The sequence below is a fragment of the Cyprinus carpio genome, chromosome A13 (genome assembly GCF_018340385.1).
Source record: "Cyprinus carpio isolate SPL01 chromosome A13, ASM1834038v1, whole genome shotgun sequence".
NCBI classification, from domain to species: Eukaryota; Metazoa; Chordata; class Actinopteri; order Cypriniformes; family Cyprinidae; genus Cyprinus; species Cyprinus carpio.
In genome coordinates, this window is record NC_056584.1 from 16428293 (window position 1) to 16443364 (window position 15072).

A 15072-nucleotide genomic window follows, 5' to 3' on the forward strand; every position below is an offset into this window, starting at 1 on the left:
TAAATGAAAAGGGATGCATAATATTTGCATAGTATTTGTATGGAATGATGTGTATCTGGCCATGCACATTTTAACATTCTGTTGTAAAGCTGTTTTAAAAATGAACAAGACATCAATTACAATATTGGAAAAGATGAAAGAAAAAAAAAAACATTTGAAAGAGCTTTCCCCCAAAAGCCTTGTAATTACACAATATGGCTCAAACAATACATAAATATTTCAATCGAAAATGAACAAAGACAACCAGCAACACCCCTAGAAGAATTTAGGAGAGAAAGACAGAAAACCAAACAAACATCTTCATTGCTGTACAGAATTAAATACTTAACAATTTAGGTACTGTCCAGGTACTTAAGTGAATTATTTCTTCCAAAGTACTGATTTACTTTTTGTCAGCTGAACTAGAGGCACAACAAAACCAAGCAATAAAAATTTATGTCAAACAATATATTCTCAGAGACAAGGTGTAAAATATGAGTAAAAATGTATAAAAGAGCATTCACAGAACCCTGACAGTTGTGGAAATTGTAACCAAAAATCAGTCATCCAAACAAACAAACAAACAAGCAAGCAGTATATTCTAGAAATAGCTCATTAATGCATTTGCTCAAAGAATGCTGCCATATTCTTAATCTTTTTGAGCAGAAGGCTACCAGGAAGACAAAGGATCACTGCATAGGATAACTGTTATATGAGAAAATTCAGTTTAGCCCTTGAAATTAAACCACTGTACAATGTAAATTTCACAGTAGTTGGTTTTTCTGCGTCTTCCCTCTTTACTGAGCAGGTAGAACGAGTCCGAAATGCAGAACCAGCATGCCATCCTAAAAAAGGAAAATAAGAAATGTGAGTATTAAGGTATATAGCATTTACATTACTGTTTAAAAGTTCTGGGTCAGCAAGAATAATAAAAAAATACAATAATAATAATAATAATAATACTTTAATTCAGCAAGAACTCATTAAATTGACAAAAAGTAAAGAATTTTACATCGTCAGTGATGATTTCTATGTCAAATTAATGTTGTTTTTTGGAACTTTATATTCAAAAAATCTTGAAAAAATGTATCAGTTGCTGAAAATAATGAAATTACATTTTGATGTCAGATTAACCTCAATGGATTATCACATAACGTATTTCATTTGAAAAATTAATTGTAAAGTCCCTTTTATTGATAGAGAACACATACATCACATATAACAAAGCAAGAGCCTTTAAAATTTAAATTTCTCTCTCTTTTTTACTGTAAAATGCTATTTTTAAGAGACAGCAACACTTTAAGCTGCAGGTAAGGCTGTGTTAAGGCGCCTGTTTTCACACGTATTAACAGCTTACATGAGGCTCATTCTCTCTAAAAACATCTCAATGATACTGAACAATCCTTAAAAGGATAGCTCTCCCATTTTTGTCATTAACTCAATCTCAAGTAGTTCCAAACCTGCATGAGATTTTTTTCTTCTGTTGAACCTAAAAAGATATTTTGAACAGCTGCTGGCTGACTTCCAAAGTAAGGTTTAAAAAAATGTATGGAAGTCAATGGGGAACAGAAACTGTTTGGTTACCCACATTCTTTAAAATACCTTCTTCTGTGTTCAAAAGAAGAAAAAAACTCATACAGGTTTGGAACTACATGACGGTAAGTTAATGAAGACAGAATTTTCATTTTTGGATGAATTGTCATTTTAAACCAATTCTTTGTGCCTCTAGCGGTTTTATTTTTTGCAAAAAAAAAAATACAACAGAAAAAATAACATAAAAAGCAATAATATGAAAAAAAAAATTATTCTCAAACACCCACCTGCAATGCATTTTTTCCCATGGTGTTACAAACTTCTCTTAAAGACTGGCATTGCTCAAGAAGATGGTCTCCACACACAAAATCGACCTGCCAAATGAAGCAGAATGTAAATGTTCATGTAAGTGATGCGAGTCTGTGGGTTTTTCTTTTTCTATCTGTGTTATATCATCAATACCAATGCTTTTAGGCTGATCACTTTAGGAAAGTAATAGCACTCCTCTCCTCAAAACACTGAAAGTTTTGAAGAATCGTTCCTTACTATAGCACAATGCCAAATCTGAATTTTGAGGGGAAGAAAACTTTAAAATATCACAAGTAATATAAGCAATATAAACAGGGATTCTTGCATTAGCAAACATAACTAATAAAAGTTGGATTCCAGTGGGCACATACTTTTTAGAAGACTGCTTTTTCATAGTGACCTTAAAATGCCAGATGGAAATACACTTTAAGCCTCCATGTGCATATACAATACAGCCTCAGTGTATTCCCAAAATGATTAGACAATATTTAGAGTCTAGTATGTGGAGCAGGGCACAGCGGGCTATCCTGGAGCCAGACACACAAACCCTTGTGCCTCCTCTTCCACCTCTATCCCAGTAGATGTCCCTGGCACTACGAGGTGTTCCTCACTGAGCCAGATCAGTCTTAGCTAATCAACACTGAGTGCCCGGATGCCAGAAAAAAACCTTAAGCCAGTAATCTAGATATGAATGTTAGCCTGACAACATGCAAGCAGCCATTACTAACAACTGCAGCATGTGACTATAGATCACAATACTGCAATTAATGTCAATTACACAAACAAAAACACAAAATTGTGAAGATTAGAATTTTATAACAGCATATTCTGATTTAAACTGAGCTGTCATGGCAACAAAATTGTAAAAATCAACATTTTACACAGTTAAAAAAATTAATAAAACATAATACAATAAGCAATTTTTACACTAATATCATGTCGGCATTACAGACTGGCACCATTCACTTCCACTGTATGTGCCTCACAGTTAACAAGACAGGAGGGAGAAGTGGAAATCAACATTATTTGTGGTAATCAACATTATGCCACAAATGCTGTCAGTCGAGCTAAACTTGATTTGAACCCATGACATATCTTTAAAATGCCCCAAATCACATGTATACATACTATGAAAATAAAGTAAATACACAAGTATATTTCTGTGAATCTGTTGTATGTGTGTTAAAGTTTAATGTTACACTTTATTTTAAGGTGTCCTTGTTACAGTGTAATAATACAATTAAGTACTGGGTAATATTAATTACTAACAAATACCTACTACAGGGTTAAGATTAGGAGTTTGGTTTAGGGTTAGATGCTTGTAATTATGCATACTTACCTGTAATTACTATAGTAAGTACATGCAACATACAGTATGTAACAAGGACACACATATATATATATATAGAGAACTATATATATATAACAGCACTAGATTTTCATTTCAAACATAATCTCTGTTATTCACAACCACAGACAGTCATTTCTAGTCTCGACTGAGCTGTGGTTCTTTTCAAGGACTCAAATCCTTATCCAGAATTGGGATTAGGGGGAAACTAATTAAAAGCAGTGTGGCAGGATTGTGAAGTGTGATGGAGTCACTGAAGTGTTGAGAGGGAAAGGGAACATCCTAATAACATCATTTCTTTAATCACACTTTTACATGTGATGACCTCATTGTGGAAACCTAAAGAGGACGAGCGATTTTGCTGAATTTAGTCCATTAAGGAGACAATTTTACATCAAATGACTCCGCATACCCTTGCTCTGGTGTGAAGGGTGGCGTCTGATTCATTCTGCCCGTCCTGTCAGTATGAATCATTGAGTGACTGACACAGCTGGGGGGGTGCTCTGCTCACCCCACATTGCTTTCCCCACCTCTGACATTGCTGACCATCTGAGGCAGGATTTATGCATCTGGATTAATGCGGCTGTTTAAGACCAAGATCTTACCCCGATACAGAGTGTGGTTTATGATTCAAAATACACGCCGGGCGGGTGTTATTAAAGATAAAGAGGGAAATAAAATCTGTATTTCACCTTGCAGTTTTGACTCAGTTCCATCTTCCTCCTGATAAAAAGCTCCACATGACGGACAGTGGCTTCCCCTGACACACGCACATACTTCCTCTCAAGGGGCTTGAGGGTGAAAATATAATCAGGATATTAAAAAAGGAAGATCAGCCAGGCCTACAGCACAATTTCAGCTCAATTCTACACAATGATCAAAGTGTTTATATTAAGCATAAAGAATATTGCAATGTGTTTCTTTAATATAAAGTACATTATTTTGTGTGAGTAAACGAAAAAAAAAAAACATCAAGTACAAAAATATCAATATAGACAAAATATGAACATTACCTTATAGTTCTCAATACCCTCTTCAGCTCTGTAAATCAAAGATATGTAAAAATAAAGATTAGATGAAACATTAACAGATTACATATTTTTGTAATAAATCAAATTATTTATACATAATAGGCGGGCTTTTACAGTTGTGCAAAATCAGAGCACATGGCAATTGGTTCTCAGGAGGGGCTTTAAATACTCTGTTGGACAGAGGCAGGCCTTTCATGGAAAAAAGTTGAAAATCACTGCTTTAAAGCATGGGTGTCAAACTCAATCGCTGGAGGGCTGGAGCCCTGCAAAGTTTTGTTCCAACCCTGCACCAACACACATACCATGTAGTTTTCAAAAAGCCTGAAAGGACTTAATTTAGTTGGATCAGGCGTGTTTAATTAGGGTTGGATCTAAACTCTGCAGGGCTCTGGCCCTCCAGGAATTGAGTTTGACACCCCAACTTTAAAGAGTCTTTTGATTTTTAACTGTTTAGCTCCATCTAGTGATGATACACAAAATAACTTGTCTAGCATTCAGAAAACTTAAATTCAACATGAACTCAAAATTTACCCTATTTACTTAATGCATGTTTCAGGCCTTTCTGAATGATTCATGGTGGGTGTTATTGCAAAAATTAAACCTGTCTTTGCTTTTTTTAATCAAAAGTCATTACATTTACATAAAGTCTAGAAACTGAATGACATCAGTGATATACGCTGAATCACAAATCAACATTACTGACCCCACAAACTCCAACATCAGAGACACATCTAGCTCTGAGGGAATAGTAAAAACAGACTGAGGCAACATGTCTTTCTTCTGTCTCTGAGGCGGCTTCACTGCGCATGTAGCTGGAGACGCCACTGGGGGAAAAAAATAAGGAAAAAAGATTGCATCTTAAGCACAATAGTATAATATTTCTCAGCATCTCCTATGTACTAAAACGCATATATATTCAAAGAATAAACTTCAGTGGAGTGATTGCATGAACAAACCTGGCTTAGGAACGCCAAGCCCTCTCTGTTTATAAAATGCATATATTCGCGACCTTTCATCTAAAGACAAAAAAACACAACATATTGTGTGTTGTTTATGTTTCAAATGACAGAATGGGACAACAAAAGTGTAACAAGAAAAAGTTCAGCATAAACTCCACTAACCTTCTTCCAAATATGGAACCATCTTGAAAACAATGTCTTGTAATTGTCTGTCAGGTCTAATAGAAAAAAAGGGATGAAATATGACTCCCATGCTAAAACATGACCAGTAATTAAACACTAAAGCATACAAGAATCCCTAAAGACCCCAGGACATATGTGAGGCTGTTATTGCTAGGCAGCAGTAATTAGACACAAGGGATGGTCTAGAAAATAACAGCTAGACTAAATCTCTAGTGACAGACCAAAAGCGGTAAACAACACTACGCCCTGCACACTCAGTTTGCTAAAGCTGAAATTGACAAGAACAGTATTAATAAAAAAAGACTTCAATAAAACTAAAGTTACCTGATACTGTTCAGTGGCTGTGTCTGGTGCACAACAATCGAGCAGTTAGGACACCTGTTGCTGTAGAAAAAGTGCTTGACAATGCAGCTCTTACAAACTGTGAAAGGGGAAATAAACAGGCATGATTCAAAACACTGTACAGATCACAGATTATATGAAAATATTTCACAGATTATATGAAAATATGAAAAAACACTTTATACCACTACACCAGTGGGAAAAACAGACTTACAAGTGTGAAGACACTCTGTGATGGTGGTGGCATCAATGAAAAATCCATTGCAGAGGGCACAGCGAATATAGGGATAAAAATCCCTAAGAGGCAAAGAGCGCTTTAAACAAAAAAACATAAATTAAACATTAAATTAAAATAAATCAAATATAATTTTAAAACGTATAATTTACGTATTTTATACACACACACACACACACACACACACACTCTCATACATATGTGTGTATAAATATCCACATTTTTAAACATCAGTGTATACAATATACATATACAATATACTACACACATAATTATTCATTTTACCTCATATTCCTCATTTAAACGCTCATATACAACTTTCAAAAAAGTAAGTTTAAGTATATAAGTACAAGTAGTATTAATATACGCATATTTTATTTACATATAAAACGTACACAAACATATTTATTAGGTGATTCATTCTTATATGCGATATAACAACCTTTTATAGCCTACAAGTTCAAGTAATTTTGAAACAAAAACTCGACTAATTTGTTTATTTAGTGTAGTACCTCGTCGTCAGGATGTGTTTCGTGAGTTCTCTGGCTGTGGTCGGAGTCGCGGCGCTCATCCTCTCCGCTGAGGGAAGCGTCTGTCTGAAAGGACCCACGCGTGGATCCCTCCTCCTCCACAACTCTGTCCACAGTTCCGTCCATAGTGCACGCAAAGACTGAAGCCCTTAAACAACTGCAAGAGAACAACTACGATTACCTGTCTGCTCTCTCTGGATTGGTTGGACGACTTCATTCAAGATGAATAACAAAGAGTTAATTTTAGGTACATTTTAGAAACACTTTTAACTTATCTACTTGTGCACCTTCACGGTGTGCGCGCAATACTCTAGTGACGCTGCAATGAGGATAGAATAAAAGTCCCCAAAGGAACAAATAAATTAATGTTTAAAAAATAAATATAAAAGTGTATAAATGTGTGTGTGTGGGTGTATATATATATATATATATATATATATATAAATATATATATATATATATATATATATATATATATATATATATATATATGGTTGAGTGAGTGTGTGTGTGTGTGTGTGTGTGTGTGTGTATTAGTAGTTCTATCATCTATTTGATTCATCCTGACCACAGAAATCCACGGGCATCTGACTTAACTTACTTATTACATACTTACTGGACGGTTAAATAATAATAATAAAAAAAATAAAATTAAAATAAAAAGAAAATAAAAATATGAATTCTTTTTTTTCATTAACTGCAACAACACACAATATTTAGAAAAATAAAAAATATGATATTTTTCGTCATTTTAACGGCTCTGGTGAAAAAAAGGTCGACATATCCGATACCTTGTAGGATTTTTAAACAGTTTAAGAGGTTTATCAGTAACTTCAAATACTGAACGCCAAAGCAAAGCCTCCATTAAAACTTATATTTTATATTTTTATTATTATTTTTTATTTTATTATATTATATATATTTATATTTTTTTTATATTGGCTATTTTTTAAATGTTTTTTTTTTTTTTGTTAATCTTATATTTGGTGTGTGTATTGTTTTGTTAAATAAAGCGTTAAAATTCTTTTCGAGTGGAGTTTGCTTCTGAATGGAAGTTTTCTACCCTCTATCGGCGCAAGAGAAGAATGACACGACAACAAAGATGGCGGCGCCTATGAGCAACGTGGATGAAATTCGTAATAGAGTAATATTGGGTGAATTTGGCGTAAAAAATGTAAGTTATGCCCTCTAAGGGATATTTATTTAATATTATTTAAGGGATATTTTATTTAACACTGTGTTTATGTAGGCTGTTTCCTTGTTAATTTAAGTAACCCTTATTTAATAATATAACGTTGCACATATCATGCAGGTTTCTCCGTACTACAAACTGCAGTGATTGTTGTTTATTAGATTTATATGATCACTTTTATTATTGTTTATTAGAGGGTATTCCGGTAAACTACATATATAACCACTGTTTACTGTATGTACAGGTCCATACTACAGATTATCCAGGAAATTACCCTGGTTACGATGACACATGGGACTTGGAAAAATTCAAAAAGGTGTGAGAAATGTACAGGCGGTCATTTATTATAATGAATATAGTCGCTGCTAAATCGGACGTTTTATACCTGCTTAACTTGTATAATTTTACTCTTCCAGACTTTCAGGATCGACATAGTTCATTCGGATGAGGACACGTTGGAGTTTGATATGATTGGAATAGACGCTTCCATCGCCAATGCTTTTCGCCGTATATTACTGGCTGAGGTACTGTATGTTTGATGATTTTTGTCCATGGTGTCAGCCTGTATACATGTTATATTACCATCATCATGAGCTGCTTTTAAAATAGGATCTGACAGTCATCATGATCTTTGAACAATTTTTTTTCACCCTCATCTCATTTGAAAATAGGTCCCAACAATGGCCATTGAGAAAGTCTTCATTTACAACAACACATCGATCATTCAGGATGAGATTCTGGCTCATAGGCTTGGTCTTGTGCCCATTAAAGCAGACCCTCGTCTTTTTGAGTACAGGAATCCAGGTTAGTACATTCTGGATGCACATAAAAACTTGTTTTACTTGAAAACGACAAATAAGTAATGTATTTATTTTGAAGAAAGTAATTTTTGTAATGATGGCAAAAATGCTAACACTGACTGAAGTTGTGAAAGACCGTTGGGTAATTCCTTGTCAACTCAACAAGAGATCCCCGGCTCAAATTTTTTATTTTGCTAATATTTTTTTCTGAAGGAAGATAAACATGTATACTGATGAAAGCCAAAATATTAAATGTCATGGTCATGGATGAATATTTACCAAGTAATCCACTTTTTTGTAGAGGGGGGTCAAACTGGCAGTTTTCACCTGAGATTCAGAGCCAAATTACAGAGGGTTAAAAATTACTTCAGAAAGATGGCAGCATCATAATGTTATATTTACACAAAGATTGGTAGGTCTGTTAGTAAAATCTGTTGACTTTAGCATTCTTTGTGGATTACTCAGTAAATATCCATCCATGGCAGTTAATATTTTGGCTATCGTCATTATAAATGTTTGTCTTTCTTCAGAAAAAAAAAAATATTAGCAAAATCAAAAGTTTTTGAACTTTGGTTGTTTTGACATGGAATGACCCTGTTGATTAATCTTTGTTTTCACAATGTAAATGATCATATGTGTTGTGTTTGTCAGAGGATCAGGAAGGCACTGAAATTGACACAATTCAACTTCAGCTGAAGGTAAAATGCACCAGGAATCCTAGAGCCCCTAAAGACTCTTCAGATCCCAAGGAGTTATATCTCAATCACATGGGTGAGTAAAAATATGGTTTACTTAATTTAATTAAGCTTTTTTTTTAGATGCAACATTAGACATTTTATTTAGTTTACTTTCTAATTGTCATTTAACCTTTTTAAGGATCAATTATCCACCCTCTCTCTGATCCTTAGAAGAATATTTTTAGCTGCTGTGCCTTATGAAAGTTATTTAAATGTTTTTAAAAAGCAATTGTGATGTAAAATCAAAAAAAAGAAAGAAAAAAAAAGCTCCAGGTTTGATGTGCTTGTTTGTACGGCTGCACAATTTGACCAAAAAAATCTATATTTATGACTATCAAATCATGAAAATTAATAATATTAATAAACAATAAATAATTCATAATATAATAATACTTTTATTTTACAGTACAACTATTTAATTATTAATTAATACATTTTTATTAAAACAGTACAACTTTTAGTATACAGTACACTTTATATGTTAATTTCTTCATTTTCAAACGTTAAAATATTGTGCAAAAAAAAAAAAAAAAAAACACAGGGCACCCTTAAAATTCTCTTTGGTGACAACAGCCTGTTTATAACTGCTTCTCATTACAAGTTTGGGAAGTTGGTTGGCCTATATTGTGTTCCCAAATGTTATAAGAGACCCAATCATGATTTAATAAACCATATCATGATTTAATCAGTTTTGTTTATTTGTGCGGCCCTTTGTGCAACACAAAAGCTGTAAGGCAGAATAAAAGTTTCAGTCACCATTCACTTTCCCTGTTTGGAAAAAAGATGCAATGAAATGAAAAGGTAAGGTGACTTAGACTGCCGAACATCTGCCTAGCTAATTTTGTATTCCAAAGAAAAAAGTACAAGTTTGGAACACAGTGAGAGTTTGTAAATAATTATACTTTCTGTTAATCACTGCCCTGTTTATAGCATGTCACTAAACTCTTGTTTGGTTTCAGTCTACTCTGGTGACATTAAATGGCTCCCAATTGGAAACCAGGCCGATGTGTTTGCAGATGCCAAGATTGGTCCTGTGCACGGGGACATTCTCCTGGCACAACTTCGACCAGGGCAGGAACTTGATGTAGTCATGCACTGTGTCAAAGGAATAGGTAATAAATGTAAATGTAATAATATAAGAGGCTCCTGACCAAATAGATCTTTGATTTCCAGTGAAGGATATGTATTTTTCTTTAATAAAGTTTTAGTTATTATATAACTCCAACATCCAGTACCTAGTTTCTTGTGTATTTATAAACTGGAACGTTTCTTTGCACCTCACAGGCAAGGATCATGCTAAGTTTTCTCCTGTGGCCACTGCAAGCTACAGACTTCTTCCTGAAATCACATTATTACAGACCATTGAGGGAGAACAAGCAGAGAGGTTAAAGCGCTGCTTCTCACCAGGAGTTATTGAGATCCAGAACGTGAACGGTAGGACTGTTTCGCTTTATTCATATATAGTCTTGATATTTGGTACTTTTGTTGTTGTGTTATAATCTAATAATTATTCATTTCAGGAAGGAAGGTGGCTAAAGTTGTCAACAGTCGTTTAGACACATGCAGCAGAGAAGTTCTTCGGCATGACGACTTGAAGAACTTGGTGAAACTGGGCAGAGTGCGGGATCATTTCATATGTACGTTTACAACTAAAAGCAATGAGTTGGGTTTGTTTGATGATTTACCATATGCATTGTCAAATCTTCCTCCTTTGTTGATTTTTTTAGTCTCAGTTGAGTCCACGGGGATCCTTCCTCCTGATGTCCTGGTTACTGAGGCCATTAATGTCCTCATCTCTAAGTGCCAGAAATTTCTCACAGAGCTTGATATGGCAGAAATGGACTAGATGGAAGAAAATAAGGCCAGTCGCACTCATCCCATAGCCTTGAATGAAGTCATGTGATTGGTTTACTGACACTGTGTACATAGCTTTTAAAGCTTTAGCTAAAAAAAACTCACTTCACAAGTGAATTCATCTAAATTCCAGTTCGTTATTTAACTTCAGGTCATAACTTAACAGCATTCTGGAAATTTTTTGAAATTCATGTTTATTTAAACAAAAATGTACTCCTGAATGAATACAATGAGTTTCTTTTAGTCAGGTTAATCTGTTTGGTTTAAGATGTCCGGTTATATTTGACAAAACACATTTTGTGACATATTTATGTTTTTCCATGTATATTAAACTTCTGTTGTTGACAAAATGACAAACTGTCTATGAATTTTTATCTTTGTAGGGAACGTTTGAACAAAGCACCTTGCCAGTCTTATATTATGGTGCAGGTCAATTTGACCCATTTTAATTTTAAAAAGTTTTAAAAAGTTGTTGGAATACTGGTTACCTTTGATGTTTATCTTGAAATGTCACCTTTTCTCATTTAGGGTCATTGATACTTGATTTTATGTCAGTTTCTTGACTACCCTCTTAGGGTATTTACATTTATGCATTTGGCAACTGCTTTTATCTGAAGAAACCTACACTGCATTGAAGGCGTGCATTTTTATTAGTTCAGGGTTAGGGCTCACTTTGCTGGGTCTCCAACCCTGCTCCTGGAGAGCTTCTGTCCTGCAGATTTCAGTTCCAACCCCAATCAAACACACCTGAACCTGCTAATCAAGGTGTTTAGGGCTACTTGTCAATTAAATGCAGGTGTATTGAAGCTGGGTTGGAACTGAAGTCTGCAGGAAGGTAGCTCTCCAGGAGCAGGGTTGGAGATCCCTGTTTTACTGTGTGCTTTTCCACACTTCTCTTTAAAATGTAAAATATTTTTTTAAATATAGATAAAGAAAATAGTTTTACTATTATTTGTAAGAAGCATTAATGAATTTACCTTTTTTTTTTTTTTTTTTTTTTTTTTTTTTTTATACATTTTGACAGTATGATTTTTTTGATGAATTGTATTGAATCCAGTTAGTCAGTTTGACCCCCAGCCATTGCTTGTACTCTGATACCTAATAAAATCATTTTAAATTTCTTGATTATAAGACAGTAAAACTGTTAGACTGGCAATGAGATACACTGCATGCGTATACTAGAGTTTTGTTTCCGTTTCTTTTGGATCATCCATCTTCATATTTTCCACTAGAAAAAAAAAAGAGCTAAGCGTTGTCTAGTTTTATTTTGCCTGCCAGCTCCGCTCTCTATCAGTGAAATCAAATGCTGTATCTTGGAATGAATGGTGAAGGAGGCAATCAATTCAGTCTTCTGGAATGTACTTAGATTAATTAGACGTACTCCGCTTGACACTGTTTAACATCTCATTGTGCCAGTAGGACTAAATAATGCAGTACTAGAGGCGTTTTTCTTGGCAGTGGCCTGAAAATTTACCTTGGTGTACAGTTCAGTGAACTTAGTGAGAGGTGTTTTTGTAATACTTGCTTGGAAATTTCCATTTTAAAAATCCCTATATTTTATACAGATCATCCCCAATAGACATGTAATGATTATTTGCTATCAGTGCTTCTTAAGTGCACATGCTGAGGTTCCTGTCTGCTTTGAGTTACATACAAACATGCTGACTGAATTACAAGAGCTAATGTCCAGCATATGCTGCTGTTGCCTGTAGGGCATTGTTTGGCACAATGAGGGCTGGAGTCAGCACAATGAAAGCATTATGCGTGAAATCATTTTTTCTTTTTTTGTTGGATGATACAAACACCAGAGCACCTGATGAAGTTCATTCTGATTTATCCACAATCCAGATACTTCACTTTGCATCTAATACCTTTTGTTGAGCTTGACAGAAGTTCTTTGCTATTTCCGTACACGGATTTCATGCACTTAGTCAAATTTTGACATATTGTTATGGTTGGTCACCACATCTGCAGTAGATCATTTTGAGCTATGATCTACCAAACACCCGCCCACCCGTAACGCACAAGCAAATACATAATCGCACACAATGTGTACACGTTGCAATTGGGCCAGGGCAGCTTTGGAGACGGCAAATCACAGAGGGACGTGGCACAATAAGTGGGTCATCTTCCATTGTGTGGCTCTCATCATTAGAATGATTCTGCTGAGACTGGTTAAGACTGGAGTCACTTGGCACACTCCATTCCTCTCCATCCTGTCTCATTGCTCAGCTTTGCTCTTGGCAAGCAGCAGACACCACTCAAAGCATAAAAAGACAGAAGAAAAATCTCATATCCTTGTTGGCCAGAGCTGTTGTTTATAAAACATACTGTATTTTCCTAAGCAAGCAAATTACGGTGTAGGGATCACCCAGTTCCTCAGCCCACTGGGTGGAATTTTCTTTTACACAGCTTGACAGCTCATTAAGATAAAGCTTATTATATTTTTGACTGTCCGGACATTACCATTTTTCCTAACTACTTCAGCTTTCCATGGCTAATGCAACAAATTGCTTTTGAATTTGAATAATGAATAGCAGTGGAAGTTTAATGCAAGAATATTGGCTGATTTTGGCATTCTCAAAGAACTACCTTGCTGACAAAGCCTGCTTAAACCAGCCTAAACTGGTTTGCATGTCTTCCAGATTGGTCAGGCTGGTCTGTTATATCTGGTTTTAGAGGGATTTTGGGCACTTTTCAGCTGAAAAAGCCAGCTAAAAACAGCTTGGCCAGGCTGAGGACCAGATTAAACCACTTTTTTTTGCAATCCTACTGAATAAACCTGCTTTAAGTACGCTAAGCGGGTATAAGTTGGTCTTAACTGGTTTGGGCTTGTCTCCTAGTCTAGTCAACCTGTTCTTCAGCAAGTCTCCCAGCCTGACCAGTGTAAAAGTGCCCCAAATCCTTTAAAGCCAGTCAACAGACCAGGCTGCGAGATCAGCAAACCAGATTAGGCTGTTTTAAGATGTTACAAAGTTTTATTGGTTTGTTTAAAGAGGGCACTTTTCAGCTGATCTATTGGTCGTCTAGCAAAAAACAGCTTAGCCAGGCTGGGGACCAATTTAAACCATCTAAGAATAACAAACAAATTTTTTCAGCAGACTAAAGAACATATCATTTGGTAAATCTGCTGGGAAAAAAAACTCTTAAAATATTCTAATCTTAAGTAGATGTCCCAGCTAAACCAGTTGAAGAGAGCCTAAAACCCCTTTAAAACCAGTCAAAAGGGCAGTCTGACTAGGCTGTGAGACTAGCCGACCAGATTGGGCTGGTTTAAGATCATTATTGTTGAGTTTTAGAGGGTTTTTTTAGGCACTTTTCAGCTAAAAATAGTTCAGCCAGACTGGGAGTCCACTGTAAACCAGCTAAGACCAACAAACCAAGGGGGCGTTTACACAACAGTCTTCAACTAAAATGGAAACCTTTTTATGCATTTTGGCCATAGATTTAAACAACAACAGTGTTTTGTTGGCCTGGAGACACAAACTTTCATGTAAAGTACAAAAATGTACTTACATGCACTTGCATATTATGTGTTCAATCTATAGGTATATACGCAGGCACGCAGTGTTTCTTTATAAAGTGTAATCGCCAACTACTGGCCTAGCATGCATAATGCAGCATTTTTATTCGTTTTCGTAGATCAGTGTGATCAGGGATTGGTTTGACAACGTTGTCGTCTGTATGGAAATCTTTTCAAAAACACAAAGGAAAAACTTCTCAGTTTTTTATCACTTGTTGTCGTGTAAACACCCCAAGTTTTTCTCAGCAAGCCAATAAACCTTTCTCATTTCACAATGCCATATAAACTTTTCCCATTCAACTCAACTAGGCAGACACTTTGCTTTGTTTAACATAGAGTCTGTAAGGATCCGTCTCCAAATGCTGATTGGTGACCCATTTGGCGTGTTCTCAAATAATCTTCACATTAAGCAGCGTTGGTCCTCATCTTAGGTCACAGGTGGCTGGGCTCCTGGGGCCCAGAATGAGTAGAGCTAATTGAACACAAGGTGCCCGTCCCCCTGCCTACATACTCGCCG

General features: G+C 35.4%; 2 protein-coding genes across 4 annotated transcripts; one reads left to right on the forward strand and one right to left on the reverse strand.

Moving 5' to 3' along the window:
• Positions 1 to 482: 482 nt before the first annotated feature.
• On the reverse strand, positions 483 to 6810 carry LOC109111084 (polycomb group RING finger protein 6). Of its 2 annotated transcripts, none has more exons than XM_042768999.1 (11): positions 6737 to 6810; positions 6432 to 6606; positions 5899 to 5998; positions 5667 to 5763; positions 5322 to 5377; positions 5157 to 5216; positions 4904 to 5024; positions 4183 to 4210; positions 3862 to 3960; positions 1800 to 1886; positions 483 to 824 (listed from the first exon to the last, which is right to left on the reverse strand). In XM_042768999.1, exons 2-11 carry the CDS (start codon positions 6573 to 6575, stop codon positions 777 to 779), a joined length of 840 nt encoding a protein of 279 aa, XP_042624933.1. In that variant the 5' UTR covers positions 6576 to 6606; positions 6737 to 6810; the 3' UTR covers positions 483 to 776. The 2 variants fall into 2 exon arrangements, with proteins under 2 accessions (XP_042624933.1, XP_042624932.1); XM_042768998.1 differs by having other exon boundaries at positions 6701 to 6781.
• Positions 6811 to 7465: 655 nt separating this feature from the next.
• Positions 7466 to 11389, forward strand: LOC109111258 (DNA-directed RNA polymerases I and III subunit RPAC1-like). Of its 2 annotated transcripts, XM_042768996.1 has the most exons (9): positions 7466 to 7623; positions 7886 to 7957; positions 8058 to 8165; positions 8313 to 8445; positions 9093 to 9212; positions 10138 to 10290; positions 10463 to 10612; positions 10699 to 10815; positions 10906 to 11389. In XM_042768996.1, the coding sequence occupies exons 1-9, from the start codon at positions 7498 to 7500 to the stop codon at positions 11022 to 11024; spliced, it is 1098 nt and encodes a 365-aa protein (XP_042624930.1). In that variant the 5' UTR covers positions 7466 to 7497; the 3' UTR covers positions 11025 to 11389. The 2 variants fall into 2 exon arrangements, with proteins under 2 accessions (XP_042624930.1, XP_042624931.1); XM_042768997.1 differs by lacking the exon at positions 9093 to 9212.
• The last annotated feature ends 3683 nt before the right edge of the window (positions 11390 to 15072 follow it).

Bases quoted from the DNA above. Each gene is read 5' to 3' on its own strand.
- LOC109111084 (XM_042768999.1), bottom strand. From the start codon at position 6,575: ATGGACGGAACTGTGGACAGAGTTGTGGAGGAGGAGGGATCCACGCGT. The intron at 5,378-5,666 runs GTAACTTTAGTT...TTTTTCTATTAG, and splicing joins CAGCCACTGAACAGTATCAG to ACCTGACAGACAATTACAAG. The intron at 5,217-5,321 runs GTTAGTGGAGTT...TTTTGTCTTTAG, and splicing joins GGTTCCATATTTGGAAGAAG to ATGAAAGGTCGCGAATATAT.
- LOC109111258 (XM_042768996.1), top strand. From the start codon at position 7,498: ATGGAAGTTTTCTACCCTCTATCGGCGCAAGAGAAGAATGACACGACA. The intron at 7,624-7,885 runs GTAAGTTATGCC...CTGTATGTACAG, and splicing joins GTGAATTTGGCGTAAAAAAT to GTCCATACTACAGATTATCC. The intron at 7,958-8,057 runs GTGTGAGAAATG...TTACTCTTCCAG, and splicing joins ACTTGGAAAAATTCAAAAAG to ACTTTCAGGATCGACATAGT.